Source organism: Rhineura floridana, chromosome 1 (genome assembly GCF_030035675.1).
Source record: "Rhineura floridana isolate rRhiFlo1 chromosome 1, rRhiFlo1.hap2, whole genome shotgun sequence".
NCBI classification, from domain to species: Eukaryota; Metazoa; Chordata; class Lepidosauria; order Squamata; family Rhineuridae; genus Rhineura; species Rhineura floridana.
Window position 1 is genome coordinate 243,006,358 of NC_084480.1, and position 22,603 is coordinate 243,028,960.

Consider the following 22,603-nt stretch of genomic DNA (forward strand, 5'->3'; position numbering starts at 1 on the left):
ACCAGCAGGATGCTGCCAACTGGCTGACCGGAAGTGGTGGGAGAAACACCGATATGGCTGATGCCTGTCTCCTTAGCATAGCAACCTTCAAACCTAACTGGAGCCCCCTGTGTAGGAATTCAAGGATCTGCGGGGCGATGGCTCTGGAAGGGCGGATTCCCCTGGATTGACACCATCTGGCAAATGCCTTCCAGGTAGCCTGGTAAATCCTTGTTGTGGAAGGTCTATGTGTGAAGAGAATGACATCAATGACTCTTGAAGTAAGGCCTGACCTTTTCAGGCTTCTCTGCTCAAGAGCCACGCCGTCAGGCTCAACCATTCTGGATCTGGATGCTGAAGTGGCCACTGGGACAGAAGATCCAGCCTGAGGGGTAGTCTCCATGGTTGCCACTGAGAGATTGAGGAGCTCTAAAAACCATGGTCTCCGTGGCCACCAGGAGGCAATCAACACCAGCTGGGCCCTTTCCTCCCTCACCTTCTGCAAGGTGCGACCTAAGAGGGGCATAGGTGGGAAGGCATAAAGAAGGCCCTTTGGCCAATGTTGTGAGAGGGCATCTACTGCCTTCGCTCCCGGTGACCAGTGTCTTGCAAAGAAACGAGGCAGCTGGTGGTTGTGTTCCACTGTGAAGAGATCTATCTTTAGCAGGCCGTATCTCTGCTGTAACTTGGCAAATATCTGTGGGTGTAAGTCCCATTCCCATGGGAGGACCTGCTGTCGACTGAGCCAGTCTGCTGTAGTATTGGACTGCCCACTGAGGTGCTCTGCTGTCAGAGATGAGATGTTGCATTCTGCCCACTGCATTAGAAGGGTGGTCTATGCCTGAAGGCTCCTTGAGCGTGTTCCCCCCTGCCTTGACGATGTGTGCCCTCGTTGTTGTCGGTGTAAATCAGGACATGGCTGAGATGGAAACACTGGTTGAAGTGAAGAAGCGCGAGATGGGCTGCTTGAAGTTCTAGCCAGTTGATGCTGTGACTTGCTTCCTCCTCTGACCAAGTGTCCTGGGTGTAGGTTGTGTTGCAATGAGCTCCCCATCCCAGCAGGCTGGCATCCGTGGTAATTATGGTTCTGGGCAGATCCCTGAAGGGGGTACCTTCTAGGAGGTTGTCCCGCCTTGTCCACCACTGGAAAGACTGCCAGAGCTCCTTGGACGGGGGGTTCGTTTGTGCCGGGACCTCGCAACGTCTGCCTGATGTGGAAGCAGAGCCCACTACAGGGGTTGTGTGTGGTGATGAGCCCAAGGAACTATCTGTATGGCGGAGATGAAGAGACCTAAAGCCCTGGAATGGCTCGTGATGTCCGCTGCCTTGTTTGGTAGAGGGTGGATGCTGTCTCCCTGATAGTCTGTACTCTCTGTGGAGAGACATATGAGGTCGCGCTCTGTGTCTATCAGGGTCCCCAGGTGTTGCAGCTGTCAGGAGGGGACTAGGTGACTCTTTGCAGTTGACCAGGAAGCTGAGATGGTTGAGGAGCCTCAGGGTTAGGCTGATGTGATCCCGAGCACGCTACAGACTGCTTGCCCATACTAGAAGGTCATCGAGGTATGTATAGATGTGAATCCCTTGTAGACGGAGGTGTGCCACTGCAGCTGCCATGATCTTCGTGAATACCCTTGGAGCTGAAGACAGGCCGAAAGGGAGGGCCCTGTACTGGAAGTGATGTTGTCCAAACGAGCACCTTAGGAACCTCATGTGGGAGGGCAGGATTGGAATGTGGAGATAGGCTTCCTTCAGATCTATGGAGGCCAGGTAGTCACCCTCTTGTAATGCTTCCCTGATGGAGGACAGGGATTTCATCTTGAACCTGCGGTACTTCATGGACCTGTACAGGTGTTTGAGGTCTAAAATTGCTCTCCAAGAGAGATCTCATTTGGGAACAGTAAACAAGACTGAGTAGATGCCTCAGCCACGCTGTGACTGCTTGACCTCCTCTATGGCGTGGATGTCCATTAGGTGCTGCACTGCAGATGACATGATGAGTCTTCTTGACGAGTCCTTGGGTACCTCACCAGATAAGGCTTTCTTCTTTCCTTGGGGTCTATGAGCACCTCCTTCAGAGTCTTGTCACCAAAAAGTTTTCCTCCAATGGTATGGTAGCGAGGTTGGCCTTTGCTGTATTGTCTGCATCCCAGTGCTTTAGTCAGATAGTGCGGCGAGCCATGATGCCAGCAGCCATAAACATGGCTGTGAATTGAGAATAAATAATAATAATAATAATAATAATTTTAATTTATAAGTCGCCTATCTGGCCAATGGCCACTCTAGGCGACGTACAACTCAATTAAAATACATCATAATAAATACAGTACAACAATAAAACAGTAAAACAGTGACAGTTCAGAGTAGCAGGCAATTAGTCAAAAAGATTAACCCTCCCCGGAAGTCCCGAAGGCCTGTCTGAAAAGCCAGGTCTTCAAGGCCTGGCGGAATACATTCAGGGAAGGGGCATGCCGAAGATCATATGGGAGGGAGTTCCAGAGAGTGGGGGCCGCCACTGAGAATGCCCTCTCTCTAGTCCCCACCAGCCTAGCTGTTTTAGTTGGTGGGACTGAGAGAAGGCCCTGTGTGGCTGATCTTGTCGGGCGGCATAATTGGTGGCGTTGGAGGCGCTCCATCAGATAAACTGGGCCGAGACCGTGTAGGGCTTTAAAGGTTAATACCAACACCTTGAATTGGGCCCGGAAAACAACTGGGAGCCAGTGCAGATCGAACAGCACTGGGGTGATGTGCTCCCAGCGACGACAGTTTGTAAGTAGTCGAGCCGCTGCATTTTGTATAAGTTGTAGTTTCCGGACCGTTTTCAAGGGTAGCCCCACGTAGAGCGCATTACAGTAGTCCAAACGAGAGGTGACCAGGGCATGTACCACCAATGGGAGCTGATGAACAGGGAGGTAGGGTTGCAGTGTACATATGAGGTGTAATTGATACCAAGCTGCCCGGCTCACTGCCGAAATCTGAGCCTCCATGGACAGCTTGGAATCAAGGACAACCCCTAGGCTGCGGACTTGGTCCTTTAGGGGCAGTTTCACCCCATCGAACATCAAGTCAATATCTCCCAACCTTCCCTTGTCCCCCACGAGTAGCACCTCGGTCTTATCAGGATTCAGCTTCAACCTGTTCCTTCCCATCCATCCACTCACGGATTCCAGGTACTTGGACAAGGTCTCCACAGCCAACTCTGGTGAGGATTTAAACAAGAGATAGAGCTGAGTGTCATCTGCATACTGGTGACACTGCAGCCCAAATCTCCTAATGATAGTCCCTAGCGGCTTCATATAGATATTAAATAGCATGGGAGAGAGGATAGAGCCCTGTAGCACACCACAATTGAGAGGCCAAGGGTCTGAAACCTCCTCCCCCAATGCTACTTGTTGATGCCTATCAGAGAGAAAGGAGCGGAACCACTGCAGTACAGTGCCTCCTATTCCCAGTCCCTCCAGGCGATGTAAAAGATACTGTGGTCGACAGTATCAAAAGCCGCTGAGAGATCGAGGAGGACAAGAAAGGTGAATTCTCCCTTATCTAATGCCCTCCTCATATCATCCACCAGAGCGACCAAGGCTGTTTCAGTTCCATGTCCAGTCCTGAAACCCGATTGGTATGGATCCAAATAATCCGTTTCATCCAAGTGTGCCGACAGCTGATTAGCCACGACTCGCTCAATGACCTTGCCTAGAAATGGTAAATTTGAAATAGGGCGAAAGTTATTCAAAACTTGGGGATCCAAGGAGGGCTTCTTTAAGATGGGCTTCACGACTGCCTCCTTGAGGGCTAATGGCATTACACCCTCCTCTAGGGATGCATTAACCACCGCCTTAATCCCCTCGCCCAATTTCTCTTTGCAGCTCACAAGGAGCCACGACGGGCAAGGATCATTTAGACATGTGGTAGGCTTTACAGTTGAGAGCACCTTGTCCACATCCTCAGAAGGGAGAGGCCGAAACAGATCCCATTTAACCGGCTTGCAACTGGCCAACTCTGGTTCATCCACTGTATCCACGGCGTACGGGATCAAGTTCCGTAAGTGTTCGATTTTATCAGCAAAGTGCTTTGCTAATTTGTCACAGGAGGCCTTTGACTGTTCCAAGGGTTCCTGAGCAACTGGACCGACCAGGCTTCGGACCACTTGGAACAACCTCCTGGGACAGCACTCTGCGGACGCAATGGAGGCAGCAAAGAACTTTTTCTTTTCTGCCTTCACTGCCACTTGATAGGTAGCTACTGCTACTCTAACCTGTGTCCGGACATCTTCGGAACATGATTTCCGCCACCGGTGTTCTAGTCGTCTCACCTCCCGTCTCAGATTATGCAACCGTGGTGTATACCATGGTGCTAACTGAGTTCTATTCAGGGGGAGAGGACGTTTCGGAGCCACCCGGTCCAATGCCCTGGTGATTCCCAGCGGGTAGAGCAGGGAGTTGTAGCCGCAAGCTCCCGTTTGACCACCGCCGAGGACAGAGACCCGCAGCCGCGGGGTGTCTAAAAAGCCATTAAGGCAAAGGCTGGGCCCGTAGAAAACGGCGGGGTAAGCAGGGAGCTGCAGCAGCAAGCTCCTGTTCAGCGACACACAATGATTAGACAAGACAGAGGGAAGGGAACAAGGTGAGTATACACACAAAAAAGGAAAATCCTCCACACTCTGTCACACAATAGAAATAACTTATCTAGACACTATGGCAATATATCTTGCACGGACGAAGGCAAGAATGAACTGGAGAGTGGGAGGGGCCTGACGCCCCTAGTCTTGACTTCAGAAACATTCTTGCCTTCGGATGATAGGTGGAGCTAATACCCACTTGATGGCATACCTCCTATGGAAAATAACATTGCACTCTATGAAGCCAACATGAACTTGCAAACTTCTAGATCAGTTCCGTGACCCTTCAATTTTCTTTGTGTTACTCTTCCTCATGTTGCATCCCAGGATGGGCCTTGGCGGTGTCCTGGTGCCCCCAGAGAAACACCTGGTGAGTAAAATGGTTCCTTCTCCAGTGGGCATAAGGGCACCCCCAAGCGGGATGTTCCAAAGCTGACCTATTGTATAGGCGAGCCATAAGTGGTTAATGATTTTTCAGCACCTGCTGGATAACTCTCCTACCAAAAGCTGCCTCCGCAGATGCATAAACACCCATCTTATAGTACTTGATAAATGTATCCGGGTTTGCCCAAGTGGCTGCCCGACAAACCTCTTGTAGAGGAACCTTTGTTGTATGTGCTGCATAAACAGCTGCTGCTCTTGTTGAATGTGCCATGATACCAGGTGCGGAGTAAGGTCACCCCCTGAATGCTTTGGAAGCAGCCAGAGAAGCTCCAGCTAAGAGGAACTCTCTAACGGACACCTGGTAATTTATGCAACCAAACCTCCTGAGTATTTTGACAGCAGCCAGGAAATCTCCGATTAGGTGAAGCTTCTCATACCTACACAGCAGTCCCTGAAATATTGGCATGCTATGTGAACCTGCTGAGTGCCAGTAATCTGCAAACGGAAGCTGCTGTTTAAATGAACACAAAGAAACAACAGAAGGCCTGGTAGCCTTAATTTGCAGTGAATTAAGGATTGAATAAGAAGCATGTGTTTGTCTTCGATTCATATTCTCAAAAAACTATATAAAAACTATCTACCTGTTGAAGACAAAGAATAAAAACAAGTTAACTCAGTAAATATGCATTAAATTTCCTACTGATCTTTCTCGAAGGAGGAAACAAAACAGAACTGCCTATGTGTGAACCTTAGCCAAGTTACCAAATTGTGCAGAGTGGTAATCCCTACCAAAGGTTGCTTTGATCCAAAAATAATTTAATCTATAAACTGTTTTATGCTGCCCTGGGACCTGGTGGCGAAGGGCAGGCAATGAATTAAACATCAGTAACATTCCAACAGTTCCTTAGCTAATGAACTGAACCCCCTAGTAAAATAATAGTGAGAAAATAATTGTGGAAGATAATACTGAATATTGTTGTTGCAGAGAATATGGCTGAAGCCTTCTGGAAACTTGTGAAACAAAAACAATCTATATTCTATTTATTTGTTGCTATTTAATTGTTATTGTTAAGGTCATCCTATAGGGGACCCTTAAACTCCTCAAGGATTGATAAGGTATATGTAATTATCCATTCCTTCAACTGTTAAGGACTGCAGTTCTCCAGGAGAGCAAACTTTGTGCTATGTGCTGCTACTCTTGGAAAATACTTACAAACAAAAATTTTCCCGGGCTATCTGCTAGAAATAACCTTCACATTCTCATGACACTCATGAGGTAACTGACATTTACTTATGTATATGCCTCTGATGCTCTGGAACCAGCAGACTATTCCCAAAGAGCTAATGTTCTGGTGTGGTGAGGGGAAAAACCTAACATGTCTCCACAGACATGTCTGTATAACTCTTCAACACTGTATGAACATTCTTGGGTTCAAATAACCACAAATTGGCTTTTAGGACTAAAAAAGATGTTGTCCCTCGTAGCTGGATCTTATGTCACACTCCTGAATGACCGATGTGACAGCCCCGTAATTACTGAGCAGCATCCCCTTATTATATGTTGTTATAATGTAAATCATCATCACTATCATTTTCATTTTATTTTCCTCTCACTGAGGGACTCAATGTTCATCTTGCCACTGTGATCTGACCAGTTTCTGAGACAGAGGTGGAACAGAAATAGCCCATCCTTGCGACTTGTATCAGGAGCAGCAAACACCCCTGAGAAGTAAAAGGGATGGACTGCTGCTGGGGTGAGACTGCTGGGACCATCAAGGGGCAAGCATTTCCATCTGCCTTGCCCCACTCCTCTGCGTGGGCCTTATCAGGAAGAGCTGCAGACTGAGATGTGCTGCTGCAGGGATGAGACTGTGCTGGGACCATCAAGGGGAATGCTTTTCCACATGCTTTGCCCCCCACCCCTGCTCTTAGTGACATTTTTCTGGGGACTGGCCTTTACCAGGAAGATTAATGCTTTTGGTTTGCTGCTCCTGTTTTTTTAGAGATGTTAGGACTTTGTTTGATTTTTTTCTTTTGTAAATTGTATTGTTTTTATTTGCATTTTGTATTTGTATTTTTATTTGTGTGTAAGCCGCCTTGGGGGCCTATTTGGCCGAAAGGCAGCCTAGAAACAAAACGTAACATAACATAACATAACTTCACACCTGGTGCATTGTGTCCAAGGCTGTTGTGGCCTTAAAAACAGGTGCAGGCCATGATTTATTAGAGACCATTTCATCATTTCTTTCTGCATTCTGAACATTCCATATCTAACCCCAACTGATCTAATATTTTATTGAGCCACAAAAGCTGCTCTGATAATAAAGAAACGGACTGTCCAGTATGGGACATTATGGAAACTACTACTCACATTACAATAGCATGCAGTGACAGCTCTCTGCCTTTGAAAGGCTGACTGCAGCTTCTGATTAGTGAATGTGGAGGCTGGAACCCAGTAACTCCTCACCTCCTGATGTGGAAGCGTCCCAATTGGCCTCATATACAGTACTTGGCAACTGTGACCATGTAGTGGAATGGTGAGTAGTAAGATGTTGCTGTGGAATAGCATGAGGCTCAAAACAGAATTGAAGACTGTTACCGACCAGTAGGATGCACTTCATGCATCCAAGCTATTCTTCTAACAGTCGTGTCTAATGGAAGTGCTATCTCTTGTAGTAGATTAGCTTTGGCCACTAAAATAAGCACTGGCAAATTAATTGCTAATACTCAGAGTTTATACATAAAGTCTGGGCCTGTAGAATAGTATCTATTTGCCAAAACCATTAGTCTTTTAGTCTGAAGAAGTGCTACCCCTTCAATCTAAGTCTTTTACTTAGGAGCTGGACCGAAAACTTTGTGATTAGTTCTAGGTTCTTTTGGAACCTCTGTGCTTTGGATGTTGGTTTGTCAGGATGGTCCAATGCTGCTAACATTCTACAAAAACAAATGAATAAAATGTTCACCCTTAACAGATTGTGAAATACTTTTCAATCTGTACCAGGAAATTACTTTCCCTCAATATCTGGCATCACTTGAGGATCAGGGGAATTAGTGTTCATAGCAGCATCTGGCTGTCTAGCAACCTATGATATCACTCTGAACTTTGGCCCATGGCCCACTGGAACTGCATGCAAGTCTGGGAACTTAACACCCTCCTCATCTGAAGAGGAAGTGTGCCCATGATATGGCTTTCTCGAAATCTGACTGTGCATCCAACTAATTTATTTTATTTATTCATTTTTTAATCATCCTCATCATTGTTTTTGCATGACTTGGGAGCAACAATTTGTGGAAAACCAGGCTGATCAGCCTGTGTGTGGCTGGACTGAGAAACTATACACTGTGAATTAGACAACTGTAGCGCACCCAATGTGCCACTATATGGCCCTGTTGAGTGCACTTGAGCCACTGTATCTCAGCAAATGAGAGACTTAACATCTTCCAGCCAAACTTGTCTCATGCTGCAAAAGCAGATGCAGATCAGATCTGAACGTAGGCCAATAAGCACATATAGCCCCTGCGTTTTCTTTGTGGAGACCAGTTTTGTTTTGTTTTTAATGAAATGTCTTTGTCTATTGCTTGTGCCCACAAATTCATCACTTGATGCAGATAATGCACATGAAGCAGCCCCTAGTACTTGTGTTTGAGGTGGGTGCTGTGCATTTGATAGGAGTTCATCCGCATGATTGATTGCAGTTTGCCAAGCTGAATTAGTGCACTTCAACTGACCAGGGCATCCAGGCCATGTGTCCCTCATATAGCTTGATAGATAGATATACTTTATTACAGTCAAAAACCAGATACAATAAAATATGAGCAACAATATCAAAAGATTAATTCACGAAGAGGTATAAAAGTTTTTTAAAAATTTAAAAATTAAAAGGCACACATTTAACAATCAGGGGTACATATTTTTCTCCAACGGATTGCAGCAACTGTGTATTTGGCAACTACAAGAGTAACTTGGGCAGAACAATCCCCAAGTAAATAATCCACATAAAATCTTTCTGGTCTACCGGGTAATGACTTTAAAATGGGCACGATTAGTTGTTGTCTTAAGTCATGATAAAAGGAGCAACGAAAAAGCACATGCTCGCTAGTTTCTATCTCGTCGTATCCACAAGGACATAGCCTTTTAAAGTAAGGTATTTTATTATACCTGCCCTCGAGGAGAGCAGAGGGGAGTATATTTAGTCTAATTAATGTAAAAGCTCTCCTATAATTAGGTAAGTCCAAAGCCGATAAATAAGACATTAAAGTGCAAAATTTAGGGTTATGTCTTTGATTCCTAATTTGCATTAAATGCTCTTGGAAATCAATATCACTAAGACGCTTTTTAATCGTTGCGCTAGCCAAATTAAAACCCATCTGTAAAATATTGGGAAGGGAAAATCCCAAATTAGATATTTTAGCGAGGACAGTTTTAACCCAAGGGGAACCAAAAGAATCCAATAATACTTGCGGGGCCAGACCTATCGGATTGAATAGCAATTTGAGCCAGAACAATAGTTTCATTTTCCAAACAAGGGATTCAATGGATTGTAAACCAACTTCCAACTTCAGTATAAAACTAGGCACACATGTAGGTACTCCAAGAATAGCTCTGAGAAATGAGTTTTGGATAGATTCTAAAACTACAATGTTCTCACTTGTAGTTATTTGTGAGCCATAAAGTAATTGAGGGACAACTTTTGCTACAAATATTTTTATAATGGGTGGAACAAGTTGTCCACCCTTATTATAAAAGAATGATAATAGAGCCTTAGTTGTACGCTTGGCATTTAGCATAGAGTATTTAAGGTGCAATTGCAATGAGCCTGTTGATTGAAGAACAATTCCTAAATATCTGAAGGATTTAACTTGGTCTATACAATAGTTATTAATTCTCCATACGTGATTTATTTTTCTCCTTGTGAAAATTAGGACTTTCATTTTCTCATAGTTTATAATAAGTTCTTCTTTCAAACAAAAAGAAGCAAAAGCCCTCAAAAGTCTTTTCAAACCAATCGGTGATTGGGATAACAATACTATGTCGTCCGCATATAAGAGGCAGAATCTCGGTGAGCCCACTAAATTCGGAGGATGAGAGGGAATAAAAGCAAGGTTTTCCACCACTGCATTAATATAAATATTAAACAGTAGGGGTGCCAATATACATCCCTGCTTTACCCCTTTAAAGGTAGGAATTGGATTTGTTAGGTGCCCCTTGTTATTACAACGAATTTGTAGGTACGTATCATCATAAAGACCCTGTATTAATATCAATAGGCGCCTATCTATGTCCAGGTCTAATAGCTTGGACCATAATCTTGTTCTCGATATCAGGTCAAATGCCGATTTAAGGTCGATAAAAGCAGCAAACAAGGCTCCTCTTTTTTTACAAGCATACTTAGTTGCCAAATGTTGCAAAACGAGGGCGTGATCAAGAGTTGAACACCCTAAACGAAACCCAGCCTGTTCTGGGGCTAAAATTTCATTTTGATTTATCCAATGTGGCAATTTTTTATACAGATAACTTGAGTATAATTTACTTATTATATTAAGTAAGCTTATAGGCCTGTAATTTGCCGGATTTAAAGTGGAACCTTTCTTATAAATGGGTACAATAATTGCAGTTCCCCAACCCTCAGGAATTTGTAATGTAGAGTTTATTGTAGTAAACAATACTGCTAGGATTGGGGCCCACCACTCAGCATTGGCCTTAAAGACTTCCGGAGGTATACTGTCCGGACCAGGGGCCTTATTTGGCTTCAGATCTTCTATAAGTTCCATTACTTCGACAATTGTAACAGGCGGCCAAAGAGGAATTTCAGGTGGTAATTGCGATGGTTGCGATAATCCAGAACTAGTCGCTTGGAACAGATTACCATAGTAATCTTCCCATACAGTTGGGGCAATTGTACACTCAAATTTAAAAGATGATTTAGGCCATTGAAGGGCTAATTGCCGCCAAAAAATAGCCGAATTTTTTAATTTGGAAGCTTGCAAGAGGCTTTGCCAGGATTGTTTTAAAGCTAGGCGTTTTTTCTTTTTTATTAAAGATTTAAATTGCCTTCTAGTTTCACAAAAATTGACCAAGTTTTGCTGAGTTCTAGAATTCTTATAGATTAGATGTTTGGCATTTAGTTGTCTTTTATATGTCAAGCATTGTTGATCAAACCAGGGCTTCGACTTAGGGAATCTGCCACTCAGTTTGAACGTAGATTTAACAACAAGCAGTTCACGAACTTTGGTCAACAAAAGGTTAAAGCAATTATAAACCTCCAAAGTTTGAGATGTAGACATTAATTGAGTTTTTATGGTTAGTAATTCTGTAGAAGTTAGTCTATTCAAAATCTTTTCCTCCAATTTAGGTAGCCACTTTATCCGTGCTGGGTGTATTATTACATCATCTATATCAAAGGCTTGTTGATCTAAGAGTAAAGGCCCCTGATTCAAAACAAGCGTTAGAATAAGTGGGTAATGGTCACTTTCGGGTCGAGGCATGACCTTAAAACTATCAACCAGAGGGAACAGTTCTTGAGAGACAAATATCATATCTATTAGAGATGCTCCTCTAGTTGATAGATAGGTCGTTTCACCTACCGAGTCGCCTCGCGCACGTCCATTTAGAAGCACTAAGTTCTGTTTTGATGTTACTTGCATTAAACAAAGTCCAGCATAATTTATACCCTTATCTATAGATTGTCTAGAAGGGATAGACATAGGGCCATCAAATATTGGAACCTCCGATTTAAATTTAGCAAACAATGCATGGTCGGATATACCCATCCTAGCATTAAAATCGCCAGCTAAAATTAGCATGGCTTGAGGATGGGATTTTATTAAATCATTTAAATAGGCTTCTAATTTTTTGAGTTTTTTATCGACAGAGCTTTTATCTTGACTAGGTGGAATATAGGCATTAATAAGAAGCAAAGAAATATGTGGAAACTTTAATATTACGGCCAATGCTAAGTCAGGCAGGGGTTTTAAATGAATAAACTTAGCCTTAATTTTGGTTGTAACAAATACACAAATACCCCCTTTATGTCTCCCCCCTTTTTTACTTGGGGCAGCATCCAATATGGCTGTTGAGTAACCATCGAGGTGCAAGACATCAGCCATCCATGTTTCTTGGACTAAAATAACATCATGTTGTGAAATAGTACTCAAGAACGTCGGGAGTTGGACTTTATTAGTCCACCCAGCAATATTCCAAGATATAATTTTTAAATTGTGGGTGGACTTCCCCTCACTTAGTCAATTTAACGTTCTAGGAGTGGGGTCCTTTACTCTGTTGTTAACAGTAGTTAATTGAGCATTATTTGGAGAAACATGGCACTCGGTGGGACTTAATCTCTTTAGTGCCAGCATAAGATTTTCAAGGCTATTCATAATATCAAATTTAGCCTCTAGTGGTAAGGTAGCATAAGATTCCAGAAGTATTAATTCTTCTGGGGTAAAATTTTCATATACAGTTGGCGGATCATTTGCATCCCTCTGTATCTGGGCACCGCTCAAGACCAAGACAGGTTGTCTAGATGGTGATTTAGAAGGACCATGTGTTTCCAACGTCTGATTTGGCTCCATGTACAGTGTAACAGGGGGATGTGTTAATATACCTTCCTCTGATGTATTTGGCTGTAGCACTACTGGTGATCCTTCCTTTTCATTATTAACAGTACATAGATTTTGCATTACAGATAAGTTTTGCATTACAAGCGACACATTTGAATTACTATGGTTAAATGCAATAATGCTCTGAGGTTTAACCAAATTATCATAAACCTGAGAAATGCCTAGATTATTTTTTAAAAATAAATCTTTCTTATCATAGAAACGTTTAGCCTTATCTACCCCATGGAAAGTTATCATGGCTCTGGCATTAGAATAATTATAAAAAAGATATTCAATATTTACAACATCTTTCTTAAATATAACACCGGGGGATATTTCATTGACAATCTTTATAAGATGATGTGTCCTTTCTTCCTGTGTTAAATATCCTTTCATTTTGGGGTAGTTTATTAGAGCCAACTTTTTGGTGTTTAATACTAGTTTCCAATTTCTGACATTTAGCATGGAAAGTGAAGAGTTTATATTGTTTATATTCTTGGTAGTTTTTTCCGGTTGTAATACAGCCACGTCACACGACGGAGATTTTAACTCTTCAATTTGAGCTTCTGGAGTTAATGGAATTATTGGATCTTGAATGGTCTCAGCTGAATTTGGATGGTTAAGTTCTTGTCCAATAGAAAGTTTAAACTTTGTCTTCTTTTTCTTTTTCTTTTTCTTTTTCTTCTTCTTCTTGGTCTTTTTCTTGATAGACGTCTTAGGATTATCTAATAACTTAAATAACTTTTTAAAGTTCATATGGCATCTACGGTGGGGTCCACTCACTTTGATGTTTTTGCTCTTTTTAATGCATTGAGCTGATGATTTACTAGGCTTCTTATTATTAATCGTTGAAGGGCGAGTTATCAGCAGTGAGGTTTGGCAAGCCTTTGAGGTTGTCTCTGTTGTCACAGACTCAGCAACAGGATGAAATTCTTTGGTTGCAATGAGTTTAGTCAGTGTTGTGAGCAGCATATTCGATTCAGCCACAAATGAAGAAATTTGAATTAATGAATTGGACATTGCCTGACACCAGCTTTCGTTCATCATTGCTGTTCGTGTATTAGATGACACAGCGGCTTTTGCCACCTTTTGGTGCAAGAGGGATAACGGTGAGCTATATCGGGTTGCCTCAGATGAGTCAAAAGATTCAAGTGGTGGCATAGAACTGGCTGTGCTTATTGCTGAGATATTAAACTCTAGCATAAGTTGTAGTAGATCTCTTCCCTCCGTAGCCTCTTCGGCTTCTTGGGCTAAACTTAAGGAATCAAATTCTTCATTGATTAGCAACCAGGGAGGAAGGTTATTTCGCGTCCCATTGTTAGTTAGTTTATCACATTGCTGGCTACCTTTTATCTCTGACTTGTTGTTAGACTCATTGCCAAACTCATTTGGATGGTAATACTGTGTTATTTTAGCTTGGTTCCCTCTTTTGGTAAGCGGCAGTTCTTCCATTTTCAGCGGGATACCTAAGTCTTTGTAACTTTGTCTTGTTAGAACCATATTAATAGCCGTTTCCTTTTCCTTTTGATACACAGAAATCCAAAGCAGCTTAATAGCTTAATTTTAAGTTTATCTGTATGTTACAAGCTACAAGAGGATAAGCTGCATATCATCTCTTAGTTTACAGCTGTATAACAAACAATCCGCTCTCAGTTTGCAACAAGTTCATGGGATTTACATTCCAGCTCTGGTAATGTTCTACTGTATTTTCATCAAAGATAACAGAATGAGAAAGCTGTTGGACTTACTTGACTTCTTCTGAAAAGAGTTATTAGGGCTTCTATTAATAGCAACAGAGTGCCAATTACAGCGTCCTTACTGTCTCGCGGCCATCTTCCTCCATATAGCTTGTCTTCCTGCTCTCCAACAATTCAGCTGCCCTTCTAATGGCCATTAGTTGCTGCCCAATCATTGCCACGGGACTACCTAAGACTATTGAGGGAACAGCAGGATTATTCAGACCAAATAGTTAATTTACAATTCCATTGACTTTGTCATCCTTTATGGAAAGGCATCAGGGTGGACTGCTCTTCCACCTGTGAACCATCTACATCCTTCTCCAGAGAGACAACTGAATCATCATAAACATTCTGTTGCATCTCAGGGGGTTGTCTGCCAAACCTCTGTACCATCAGCCTCAGTGCTCTACCTCTGGACAAATCCTGTGGGTCTGGTGAAGCACTGTCACATGTTCTCTGTTGCCCCTACTGCTTATTAACAGCATTGTTTGGCTGACTCAAATGACCACTGTGCGGCAACGTATTGGAAGGCAAGTGATTATTCACTGGTGCAGGGTGTGATTGTGTAACTTGCTGCATTTGTGCAGATGCTACTTGAAAGGACGGGCTAGTTCTGCAGAAATGTCATTCATCAGGGCTCTACTAATGTGATTTAATGCAGCAGGACTTAAATGGAAAGATTCCACCTGCTGAATTTCTTGACTGAAACCGGAGATGGCAACAGAAAGCAAATTAACTGTGTGTGTTTAATCTTTATGCTTTTGCTGCTGTTTTTGACCAGAGGTAGCAGCATTACGCAATGGCACTGTATCTAAATAGGTCTGTGGAAGTTCAGACTGCTGGGTGTTAACCCCAGTGCACTCTTCTTCCTTTGAATTTGAGCTGAAAACGACCAAAGGATCTGGAGCCCTTTCACCCTCAGACAGCATCTCATCTTTTGTTGCCACCCACTGCTGGCTGTGCTATCCCATGTAAGCTGCTCTTCTGCACTTCTAATAATGTTGGTAAAACTGCATTTTTATTTTTGTCCTTTGTTTTAGCGGCATTTCCCCTCCCTGATTGCTCTGCTACCACATTGCTTGCAGGGTTTGTAATGCTTTTGTGCATGTCTCTGGCCACTCTCTGTGATACCACAAGAGTTCACATGCCACCCACTGCCTGTGAGGCTGTTTTTTGTTGCCCACATGGCAGCCTTCTGCACTATAACAATACATTAGTAAGACTCCTTCTTTAATACTCTCATTATTTTTAGCAGCATAAATTGTCCTTGACAGCTGTGCCACCACATTGCTTACAAGTTTCTCTTCATTTTCAGTTTTGGCAACATGCTTCCTCCCTGATTGCTCTGCTGCTGCATTGCTTATAGGGTTAACAGCGCTTTGTTGCTGATTACTGGCCTCTCTCTGTGCTACTGCAAGAGAGGATGGGCCACGCACTGACTGTGAGGCTGTTTGTTGATTAAAATGGTAGCTGCCTCCGTGTGCGCGGCTGAGGCTTGTGTTTTTAACCAACATCTTTTTCTCTGAGCAGGCTGAAGGCGCTACTGCACCAACTGCTCTTGCCGCTTTCTGTACTGATTTTATTTCATTTTATTTGAGTGCTCTTTAGGCATTTGGCTGCTAGCAGGTTTTTTTCCCTTTTCAGAAAAGTCTTCTTTGTCACAGTTGAATCAATAGACAGATTTCATTAGATAAAATGAAATTAATTTGAACACCTCAGTTAATTATCTAGGTAATTAATTCAAGGTATCAAATGCTGACGGCAATCATTCTAACAATATAATAAATTGACCAATGGACATAACAGACATTTACCAGTCACTCAGACATTCACACAATTCATTTGGAAAAACTGTACACTTAAACACACACCACTGACACAATAAATCAATAACAGTAGAGAAAGATTTGAGATTCTAAGAAAGGATATAAGCCAAGCCAGCCAGACTGAAGAGCAAGGCAAAAACAGTACTGCTCAAGCCAGGCAGGAAAACGAACTGACACTCCGTGGGAGGGGCTAAGGTGAGAGTCGCTTGGAGTGTTAACTCTTTCCTGCCTCAAGCAACAGGAGAGGAAGACAATACCCACTTGGCGGTGTCCTGGTGCCCACTGGAGAATTTAGGCTTCATTATTGGTACATCAGCTAGAAATAGCATGAAAGTTACCCAACTTACTTGAAGGAAAGCAAGGATCATCAGGGTAGGTTTCTTTATCATACAAGAAAGGATGATAACGTATAATGCCTTCCACTACACCTTCTCCTTCAACATGAGCCTTGAACTCAAAGCTATCTGCTGCAGTATTTACATATAAAGTCTGCATATCATCTTTAATTTCTCTAAGATTCACAATCTTAGGTGTCTTCCCTTTCTCAAACATTGAAATCTAAAAATAAATAACAAATAAATGTAAATTCCTCCTTCTGTGAATGTATTTCATTGCTATAGCCATCAACAGAAAGAAATAACATTAAGTATCAAGTCTATTATTGCTTTTGAAATATCACATACATGTCTTGTATCAAATACGTCAAGGTAACATGTGAAAATACTACACTATTACAGTCATGATGACCTGCACAAATCCCTAAATGTCCATTCACAACTTTTCTTAGACCAAAAGCCTCCATTGCTCACACACTGAATACTCACGTCTCAGGCATTCCATCCCCCTCCCAATACATGACAGTGATTTCTCTTTAGTTAAATCTCTTTGACAGCAACCCAAGAGGAGTTATTTCCAATTTATATTTCTTCCCCTCTTGGCAAAGCAATAATTGGCCCAGACACCCATATCTGAAGGTCTGCTGTGTATGCAATCTGCATCTTGTTGGCTGAGCCTTCCCCTCATCCACCCCTCTGCCAACCAAGATACAGAAGAAGTGATTTTTATTAGTTGCTATCTTTACTGGAACATCTGAAAGAACCAAGCATTTACTTGGCATGTAAGGTGGACTTTGTAGGTTAGCCTAGCTAGATGCTACATTCGTGTTTTACTTTCTCTTGTACTATGCTGATCTCTGTCCTCTTTCCTAAATCATTACTTTTTCAAAATAAGTTATCATTTAGAATACTGGACAATTGCTTGTTAATCTATATCAATACAGTTTATATGCCCCCCCCAGTCAAGCTGCCCATCAACATGCTCCAAGGATAGGCTGATTCTTGTGTCCAATAGCGACTGCAGAATCTGCTAGCAATTCCTCAATTCTCAAAATAAAAGCCTGAAAGCTATGGGATCCCTGCTCCACACTAACTTAGAGGTTTATAAGTAGTATAGTGACAGTACATCTAAAGGTTAGAGCCATGGATGGTGCTTTAGCTCCTGAGATCATCTTACATCCATGGGAGAAGAGACCTTTGGTCTTAACATGAAACAGTCTTCTACGTGCATGTAAAGATGATCTCAGGGCCCCTCCCTATGTAATATGGGTGGCCTTTTGTTTCTATTTCCTTAGTTCAGTTTCTGTGAGTGTATGCTGTTTTTACTTGACACACTCTTTCCTTGTTGGTAGCAGAGACAGCCTTTTTGTGTTTATTTTATGTTATATGTAATAACAGTTTGTGCGCTGTTCCTATTCATGCTGTCTGTGTTTGGATATGGCTTGCCATGAAAGAACTGTTACCTGAAGCTAAAGGGAAACTAGAACACTCTGAAAAATCAAAGAGCACTATTCTGTCTTCAATGACAAGGTGGGACTCAAGTCTGCCAAATCCCCCATCTGTTGGCAGCTCTATGAATCATGCTATTATTTCCTCAATACCAGGATCAGTTTTTTTGGAAGTTCTGCAAGCTGCAATGCAGAGGAGGGAGCTGGAATGCCCCGTTTTTAAAGTGAAACACTTTTTATGGTTCTCTGGATCCAAACTGATGTAATTAATTCCAAAGATATGTATATAGATCCTACCTCAATATCAATATTGTTGAAAGTTCTTGCTTCCTTCATCAGCAAATTAATTTCATTTCCTTTTGGTCCATGGATATAGTAATGATATATATGTCTGTAATTATTTAAAAGTTTGATTAAAATAAGAATGTGTACACTGCTGAATAGTCAAGGAGGCATTTATTTAAGGCTAATTTATAAAAACTGACATTGCACAACTAGAAACTTATGCTATCATGCTCACAACTGTGCCTTGGTCATTCAACTGAACATTGGGCTTGTGTGGGAGGTGGGTATGTGTCCACATGAACATTCATCAGGTGCTATTGTAGCAGGTGTTTGGGGAATTCTGTAGAATTTCTGCCTGGAAAGTCACCACAAGTTGCTGTACTGAAGGAACACATGCATTTTATGGATCGATCACACAGAAGTTCTTAGCTTTGCACGTAGCAGGTGTTTTGTGAAGTTGCATCTGTCGAATAACAGGTTTCCTGTTAAATTAGGTGTAGAAATATTCTGATTCAGGTCACCATTTTGGGAAGATTTTGTTGATCCAGAGGCTTTAAGTAGAGGATTTTATTTTATTTTATATTTTCTCTTTCCTCCCCCATATCTCTCAAAAATGTTTTTACTTATCTCCTGCAATTTGTTCTCCCCTTTTCCTTTCATGCTTAATGTGATTCCCCCTGCCCCAAACTGCTACTTTCTCTCATCCCTCCTATTACATTTACTTCATTTTACAATTTTTAAATTACTTTTTATCTCTTTTCTTCAACACCTCCTCTGGCCCTTTTCCCTACCCCTACCCTCCAAAAAAACTTATTTGATTCTCAGCCACCTTTACTCCCCATGAGGCATCAGCCCAACCAAAAGGCTACAGCTCATCCAGAAGGTTTCAGGCAACCCCTCTACTTAACCTCTCAAAATAGAGAAGCATATGAACGTATGCAGAGGACATCCACATGAATTCCCATTGACAGACAATGGCCATAAAATGGCTTTTTAATAAAAATTAAAAACACGTTACACTAATATTAGGCAAAAGCACATGCTAGAGCTAGATGTTCCCCTTAGCCTAATCCAACAACCCATTTCCCAAATCACACAGTACAAACTGAGAAATCTTTCTGGAAAAACCACCCCAGCAAAGTCTATGGAAGAACATCTGTCAACTTGCTGAACTCTCACATCAAATGTTTTAATTCATTCAAAGCATGTCATGTATTATCCCTTCTACCTCAAATTTGGCATGAACCCTCCTTAGTCTTATCTACCATACTGCTAAGTTTCAAATCAGCCATGGGCCATTTTCTAACTATGAACTAAAAAAAAGGGGGAGTGAACCTCCAACCCATTGGTCAATCTTTGGTCACCAGAGGGTCCAATTTGACCCGATAGGCTATTACCTCAAAACCAGATCCACATGTCAACCAAGTTGATGTCAGTGGGAGATGTCAGCTGATGTGCGGTTCAATTCTGTATTGGCTACACCCACAAAGTTCCCCACATGGAACTGTTGTGCACAATCAAAACAGCAGGATTTAACCCCTTGCTCATCAGCTGATGAGTGAAGGGTTAAATCCTGCTCAGATCCCTACAGAGAGCAGGACTGAAGTCTCTGTTCATCTGCTGATGAGTGGGGAGTTACATCCTGCTGGGTGTTTCTTTGCCAGTGCATTTCCTGCAGAGAATGTGCTGGCAAAGCAGATCCCACCCCTGATATCTGGTGATTGATAGTGGGTGGCCTCACTCCACCAAAGTTAGTCAAAGGGATTGGGTGTTGATAAATACTTGGCCTAGAAGGGTTCCCCAGCTGTCCTATAGAACATACTCTCCCCCGGCCAATTTCGCCTTATTGTGGCGGAGTGCGATTCGCTTGATTCACCCTTAACACAGAGCCACTACTGGGGTTATAATCTGGCTTGCACTCTGCAAGCATACATGTGGATCCTGGCTGCTAGCCAGTGTCACGTAGTGGTTAGTGTGTTGGACTACTACCTGGAAGCCTGGGGTTCAAATACCTACTCAGTCATGAAGTTCACTGGGTGACCCAAACTCAACTCAGCCCCCACAACACCTAAAACATGGTCCAAGGGAAGTATATGTGTAAACAGTACTGTTAAAAATGTAACAATATCTGAGGCAGTGCCTATGATTTGCACAAACTGTATAAAGCAAGTATATCAAGATATGAGTCAATGGGATGCATCCAGTGAAGTTGTCCCATTAGCGCAAGGACTTCCAAAGAAACTTCCACTCCCTCTCCTCTCCCTGCATGCTGCCCCAAAAATGCATCAGAGGGGTGGGGAACCCCAAGAACAGATCTGAGGAGGCATTCAAGAGGATAATAGGGAGGGGAAGTTCTGTTGCACAAGTTGAAGACCTTGAGCTAATGGGATGACTTATCAGATACAATTAAATATAAGAACCACTTTAATAGTCAACTCACGTTAGTTGCCTCGTCCAAAGGTGAAAATTGTTCTTCAGGTACTGCACATGATCTGGCTGCACTCCTGTAATAACTACTGCAGTAAAACTTTCTTTGTCTTTTTCTTCCATGATAAGATTATGCAGGAATCGTTCATCATCGTTAACAACGTGGGAAAAGTCAGATGGCTACAGCAGAAGTTTTTTAAAAAAATAAAATGGATCATCTGACTACAATTACAGTTAGTTATAAAGCCATGAGAGTGGCTGTATACTATGGTCAGCATGGATTTTTCACATTTCACAATGTTAAATTGAAAATACCCCCATGCCATTCTGATGCTTCCCATAAGCTCATTTCAAAACAAAACCTTACAAAACTTATTGTCCTGAACTCAGAAATGCTTGCTTAACAACCCTCTAAATTTTCATGGTGATACACAAAATAGTCAGAGAGAATATGAGAGTTCAAAGTGTAAAATATCACTCCAGTGTTAGTAGATCTACACTGGCTACCAGTTGTTTACCGGGCCCAATTCAAGGTGTTGGTGCTGACCCTTAAAGCCCTATACGGTTTCGGCCCAGTTTATCTGAAGGAGCGCCTCCAGCATCACCAATTATGCCGCCTGACAAGATCAGCCACACAAGACCTTCTCTCGGTCCCACCAATTAAGATAGCGAGGCTGGTACGGACCAGAGAGAGGGCATTTTTGATTGTGGCCCCTACCCTCTGGAATTCCCTTCCTTTTGATCTTCGCCATGCCCCTTCCCTGATAGGTTTCCGCCGGGCCTTGAAGACCTGGCTGTTCAGGCAGGCCTATGGGATCTCTGGGGTAGGTTGCTTTTAATATTGGTACATTAATTACTGTTTTGGTTTTCATTGGTTTTTATTGTATTTTACTATATAAATGTACGTCGCCTAGAGTGACCGTTAATTCGGCCAGATAGGCGACTCAAAAATAAAATTTTATTATTTTATTATTATTATTAAAAAGAGAGAAAAACCAGACACCTTTTGGACTTTTTTCTGTCTGAGTTCTCATAATCTGTTGAAATTCATTAAAAATCAGCCATGTTCACAAAGTACCTGTAATCCTGTTACTGACCTTGCCCCATACCCTGACCTTCATCTTCTGCAGTTTAAAAGTTAAAAAAATGCCTGGCTGATTTTTAATTAATTTAAGGAATTTAGCATTGAACTGAATGATAATGTTGGGCATGCTCAGTAAGAACCAACTGTCAGCATTCTAAAAGCCAGACTCACAGTTGCTGGGCTTGCCTAATCAGAGGGCCACACCCACACCACACTTTGATGACTTGAGACAGTCATGGCTTTCCCCAAAGAATCCTGGAAAATGTAGTTTGTGAAGGGTGCCAAGAAGAGACTCCTATTCCCGACAGAGATCCAGTGGCCAGAGTGGTTTAACAGTCAGATGCTCTGACTGAAGCTCTGTGAGGGGAACAGGGCATCTCCTAACAATTCTCAGCACCCTTCCCTAACTACATTTCTGAGGATTCTTTGGGGGAAGCTAGGACTGACTAAAGTGAAATAAAGGACTGATGTGGATGTGGCAAGGGACAGCTTTGGTTTAAATTTTGGTGGAAGGATGCATGTGCCTGCTGTAGAATTAAAAGGTTGGGAAAACCCTGAAAAAGAATAATACTGTTCACAATGTTTCCCTTCTGGAAAGGAAAGGGGCTTCCCCTCTGCCCAGTGCCCACTTATCCAATCTCTTCCCATCCCCCTTCCTCCCCCGCCCCTCTTCTTGCCCTCCTCTTCCACTTCCCTCCCCTAGGTCAGTTTCACCTAACCTAAGCATGACTGCAGAGGAGTAAATCCCACTGAACACAAAAAACATGCAAATGCTCAAACCTGCGCTCCCTTCCTCCTCCCTCTTATCCCTTCCCTCCCCCTCCCTTCCCCCTCCCTTCCCCTCTCCCATCCCCTTCCAATCAGCTCCTTCCCCCTCTTCCT

At 42.6% G+C, this 22,603-nt stretch overlaps 1 protein-coding gene across 4 annotated transcripts in view; it reads right to left on the minus strand.

The window, feature by feature from the left end:
* SMCHD1 (structural maintenance of chromosomes flexible hinge domain containing 1) overlaps window positions 1–22,603 on the minus strand; it is a 238,696-nt gene that overhangs the window by 160,556 nt on the left and 55,537 nt on the right. For all 4 annotated transcript variants that reach the window (XM_061596291.1, XM_061596298.1, XM_061596308.1 and 1 more), the window contains 3 exons: window positions 20,651–20,817; window positions 18,223–18,316; window positions 16,490–16,700 (listed from right to left, as the gene is read on the minus strand). In XM_061596291.1, the coding sequence (XP_061452275.1) occupies window positions 16,490–16,700; window positions 18,223–18,316; window positions 20,651–20,817 (472 nt within the window). The remainder of the gene's footprint in view (window positions 1–16,489; window positions 16,701–18,222; window positions 18,317–20,650; window positions 20,818–22,603) is intronic.